Source organism: Charadrius vociferus, unplaced genomic scaffold, assembly GCF_000708025.1.
Source record: "Charadrius vociferus isolate BGI_N301 unplaced genomic scaffold, ASM70802v2 scaffold428, whole genome shotgun sequence".
In the NCBI taxonomy this organism is placed as follows: Eukaryota; Metazoa; Chordata; class Aves; order Charadriiformes; family Charadriidae; genus Charadrius; species Charadrius vociferus.
The window spans coordinates 455,401-461,119 of NW_009649712.1; the positions used below are offsets into that span (position 1 = coordinate 455,401).

Consider the following 5,719-nt stretch of genomic DNA (forward strand, 5'->3'; position numbering starts at 1 on the left):
CTTTCCCCATGGTCTGCTTGGAAGAAGCCCAAACAAGCAACAAGTAAGTGTTCCGAGGCTGCTATCTTCTCTCCTGCGTGAACTCAGGGTTAAAGAAATTCCTCATAGACAGTGTGGACCAAGAAAACTCATGCCTCTCCTCTGTCTGAAGGGAATCAATCTCTGTCAACACATCTCCTCCTTCTGGAGTTAGCTGACTGTTCCCTGGAGCAAGTGTCCAACTCATAAGAGAATGCCCAAAATATTAGGCCAGACAAGGCCTTTTTTTATCAAGGATGCTATAAAGCGGACACCTTCAACTCATAAATACAGCAAAGAAATTTTTAAGGGTACACACCACCACTATCGTGCACCCACCACCATATTCCTCTCTTCACTTGGAGAAGAATTCTGCATCGAAATCACTGTGTGACTTTGCAAGAAATGAATCTCCTAGCACTACTTAAAACTAACCAAATGCCAGGCCTGCTCTTGCGTATGGTTATCTTGGAAAGGTGGAGGTTTTTTGTAACCATACCTGTTCAAAGAGCGTTCATTTTCTTGTATATGTGTATATTCTTCTCTTTGGTCTTGTTTATTTCCTCTAGCTGCCTTAATTTCCTTTTGTTTCCCAGAGGTATCAAACAGATGTCGTAGGCAGTTTCACTGGCTTACTATGGTGGGTGTTATATAGCACTACAAGTTCATGTTCTTCAGCTGCAGTTATTCTTTAAGAGGAAGGAGGAGAGAAGTATGAATTAGCTAGATCTGAATCGCTGTGTTGTAATACAATGTGGAAGTACACACCAGTGGCCAGATTCTTGTTCCTGTATGCTGGGTAGTCTCTGACACAACAGCTACCACCACCCACTTCAGACAGTTTCCCCACCTGACCAACCATAAATTATAGCTTCTTTTAGAAGTCTGCCTCTAAAATCTCTACTGTTTGCATTTTTGGTTACTCAGTTTGAAGGAAAAAAAAAAGAATGGAAGAGTAATGCCCTCAATTTCCTCTGGGAAGTGAATTCAGTAATTGATCAGCAGCTCTGTCTTATTTATAAGGCAGTCTGGTTTAGGGACAGTTCCTGATACCCTGTTTTAGTGAACAGGCATGCTGTAGTCCAGAATTACTTGTGAAGAAAGGCACTTTTTCCTGGAAGTAAATCCAACCTGACTCCCAGGGGAGACTACAGGTGGTCTCGGAAAACTTGCCTGTCTTAGATGCTTCCCCGAGACAAGCATCCCACTTGTTCCCCTGACATGTCCTGTTGGGACCATAACCTTTACTGACACATTTTGAAGTGATGCAAATGCTAACTTTCCACCTTGTCTTCTGATTCCAGGAAACACCAGCTCGAAAAAGAATGATGGAAAATTGTACAGGCATAAATAATAACTCCAGTTGCTCAGAAATTCCCTACAGTGAGAGCAAGAGACTTCTGATCGCTGTTTACAGCATCGTTTTTGCCGTAGGCCTTCCGGCAAATTGCTTAACTTCCCTGCTTACATTTGTACAAATCCAGAGGAAAAGAGTAATTGCCGTCTACATTTTCAGTTTGTCATTGTGTGAGCTGATGTATTTAAGTACTTTGCCTCTCTGGATTATCTACGTGCAAAATGAGCACCGGTGGAATATGAGTGAAAATGCCTGCAAAATAACAGGATTCATCTTCTTCTGCAACATATACATCAGCATTCTGCTTTTGTGCTGCATTTCTGTGGATCGTTACGTGGCGCTGGTATATGCTCTGGAATCCAGGGGGAGAAGAGGACAGAAAAAAGCAATCATAATAGTGTGTTTGCTCTTTGCAGTGGTTGCAATAATCCACACTCCAGTATTTCACGTGGATAGTTCTCAAAATGGTACTAATATGGCAACCTGCTTTGAGACTTTGCCCCTTAACATAACATTGGCTTCTTTCAGCTTTGCTAGATTCCTATTGGGATTTGCCGTACCTTTCGCAGTCCTCATTTTCACAAACTACAAAATCTTCCAAAGTACAAAAACAAGCAGCAGCTTGACTTGTAGCCAAAAAGCCAAAGTGAAGTATCTGTCTATCGCCATTATTGTAATTTTCCTGATATGCTTTGCTCCCTACCATGTGGTACTCATCATAAGATCCATATACTTTATGTTTCATCAAGATTGCTCATGTCCATTCGAAAGAGATATATATTCAGTTTTTACAGTGTTTCTGTGTTTAGCCACTGCAAACAGTGTTGCTGATCCAATCATCTATGTGCTGGCTAGTGAAAATGTCAGAAAAGATTTTTATAGGAGTCTGAGAAGATGGAGATTGAACTCCTCCAGGCTGAATTCATCCATTAATAACAAGACTGAAAGCACAAAATTGAAAACGTTAAAATCACAAGAAGGAAGGCTAAGAAAAGAAAACAAAGAAATACCAGATTCATCTGACATTCAAAAGACCTGTAGTAGTGGCAAAGACCAAGAAGGTGGCAGCTAGCAGTTAGCTGCTGACACAAAAAAGAAGTTCCCAACATCAGCTGTGGGCTGCAGACTGCAGCCCACAAGTATTTACATGCTGACATCCATAGGAAGTTTTGCCACAAGGCATGGGCCAGCAACTCCTTGAGGACACTATGGGAGCAATACTTCTTATTTCTGTTTGTCTCCTACAATAAAGTTTGCCCACCAGTGTCATTGGTGAAAATATTGCTTTGCTAAGGACATGTGGAATAAACTAAGTAATTTACTTTGACTCACATTGAAATCTTAAAAGCTTAGTTTTTGGAATAGCTCCTTTCCTCATATGAATTCAGAACCAGTTTTATCGTCTGAGCTGAACAAAAAAAAATTGCCTGTTGAGAAGGACAATGTAGGGCCCATTCTTATGGCTGAAATTTTTACTTCTTGAGGAGGTACATGTTCAGATTCTCATACACGTACTCGGTTGTTAACGTTTGCGGTTAACCAGTGGAAAATATTAAAAATAAGGAAGTCTTTCAACAAGAGCCTTGAAAATGTTCCTAATACTTCAGTATGCAGCTTTATCTACCTCGCACATTCTGGGGAGAGTTAGAGGGTAAAACAGCAGCCTGATAACACAGACCGACAGTACTTCTAACTGTATTAGTCAAGATCCTGCACTGTCCTGAAATTCTTAAAATGTACAATTCTAATGCTTGATATTTTACAATTAGTAGATTTTACTTGTTTTGCAGTTAAATCTGGAATGCACTGAAGTATATAGAAAATTTATACACCTCTGAGCGGTGTCATGGACTGTTTGTATGCCATCTCCGAATGTTTGTTGAACTTGTGTTTCACTTCTGACTAAACTAACACTTCGCTTTCGGTATTGATCCAACTTGTAGTGTGTAGGAGTGTCCATACAGGCGTGAAGTGCCTCACTGACAAGGAAGGGCTGGCAGCATGGAGGACACAGTCCCTTCTCCCCATAGACGGGAACTCCCTCGGACACGCTGGTGCTGCACACATGAAACTATGCCAGGACCCATTTCGTTGCTGCTGCTGCCACTTTTGCTACAAATAAATTACTGATGGTAGTTTCCTGTGCCCTCAAACTAGAAATTAAAAAATTAGAATGATACAAACCTGGCAAGATTCATCTAAACAGCTTTTTCATATTTTTATGTGATCAAAGTAAAACAGAAAAAGATTATGAACCAGTTGGAAGTTTGAGGATGAGTTTGTAAAGTGTTTCACAGCCTCATTCTGCTTCATCTATAATATATTTCTGTAGTATTTTTAAATTGGCGTTTCTGAATTGGACTAACATTAGCCAATGTTAATGTTTTTAAATTGTCATAGGTATTTCTGTATATTATGCTTTATTCTTACACCCTTTTGCAAAGAAGCATTGTGTCAAAATGTCATTTCCTCAAGTTATTGTATTTATGACATATTTAATTTTTGTATTATTTAATGACTCTTCTGGCATCTACTTATGAAAGGTTTGTATCCTCAAAAGTAGTTCACATAATACTGAATTGAATTGGAGATTGTTTCTTGGAAAAACTTGAAATTCTGTTGTGATGCTAATCAACACACTGTGGGTTTGTATTTTCATATGCATCCCAAAGATCAAACTCTCCAAGGTATCAAGGACAGATCTGCAACATGCTGAATATCTGTAACTTTGCTGAAAACCAAACTTCGCATTACTAAAAAAATCATCATCAGGCATTGCTCGTAACAGCCCAGTCAGCCAGGGGACTGGTGATTAATCTCTGAAGATGCATATGGAAACTACCCCAACCTCAGGATTTTCATAGTCTAAATGTAAAACTCTGATGCATCATGGCAGTGAATTTAGAAGAAACCAAAGACAGAGACTTCTGAACTGATTTAAATGGATGCAAATTAGATATTCACCTCGATGAATTTTGAAGTCTCTCTGATGTTTTTCATCTGATAAAACATGTGTCTTTAGAGCGACTGATATTGGAGCCCAGTGTTGTAGGTGTAGGGGATAGGGATTAGCAGGGTCTGATGCAACATCTGTAGTTCTTTTGCTTTGCCTAATTTACATGCTGTTCTAATTACCACATCATTATGCATCCTCTTATTTGCTTTGCCTAATTTACGTGCTGTTCTAAATTACCACATCATTATGCATCCTCTTAATGAAAATCCTTGGAGCTTCTTTGTTCAGATGCACTCTGAAATAAAAGCCTTAGGGATGACAAGGCCCTGTATATCCTGATACAACTTTGAAACTGACCTAGATGATCTTCAGAGGCACTTTCCAAACTAAAATATTCCATGACAGGGATTAGGGGCCAGGTACCATGCAATGTATCCACATGAGAAAAACTGCAAATCCTGACTTCTTCGGATAAATGGAAAAGCGGCTTTACATCTGAGTGAGGACATCAAGAAATGCTATTTCCGTGTTGTTAAACCATCCCATCAGATAAGCCAACTGTTTCTCATCTGATAAATTGAAGCATGCGACCCATTTTGTCACACAGTATCTGACTGTGCCATACAGGCAAAGGAAGGATCTCAACACTGGGACACTTGCTGGAGGCACAGCAAAGGACGCTACTCAGTGCAGAGCAGATCTGAAGGGCGGATTGACTGTGTGGGTCTTTCCATCCTTTCCTCCTGCAGGGACAGTGCCAGTGAGCCCGCAGGGAGTGCTTGATGCCGTGAAGAAAGGTTCCCATACTACATCAGACCTGGAGTTCTCAGCACAGCTATTTGGATCTGTCCCCCGACTTCCTCAACTCAGCTTAAGCTATAAGATGACTTGGAGAGAACACAGAACCAAACTTAGGCCATGCTTCTCAATTTGATCTCTGGACGGCCAGGTCTCCACATGTATGGCTCAGAGCCGGTAAGTCGCTCACCAGTGTAACGGGGGCGAGATTCAAATATTTAACTCTTTTTGTATTCAGCACTTACTCAGGTGTAACTTTCATAATTTGACTTAAAGAGTGGGCTACTGAATAAATAAGACATGATTTTATTTTTACATGTGTCTCAGACATTCATAATGTACTTGGGAGATAAGTGGATTGCTGATTATTTTAAGTATGACTGCGAAGCATGAAGTGAATAATTTCAGGTGATGAACTAGAGTTGGCGAAACTAGTTTTTGCGGACAATATATCTGATTTGGGTTTTTATTCATAAATTTTAAGTTATTTCTAAAGACTGCATTTTTTAAGTAATTGTTTGGGGTAACTCACTTACAAAACTCTTTTCCTGTCTAAGAAATGCTTTCATGTTCAGTATTAAATTTTGCTT

The 5,719-nt window shown here is 39.9% G+C and overlaps 1 protein-coding gene across 1 annotated transcript in view; it reads left to right on the forward strand.

Annotated features, from left to right (window-relative positions):
• Nucleotides 1-2,447, forward strand: part of GPR132 (G protein-coupled receptor 132) — a 3,812-nt gene extending 1,365 nt beyond the window's left edge. The window contains exon 3 of the mRNA XM_009890710.1: nucleotides 1,323-2,447. Within this exon, the coding sequence (XP_009889012.1) occupies nucleotides 1,323-2,447 (1,125 nt within the window). The remainder of the gene's footprint in view (nucleotides 1-1,322) is intronic.
• Nucleotides 2,448-5,719: the final 3,272 nt, after the last annotated feature.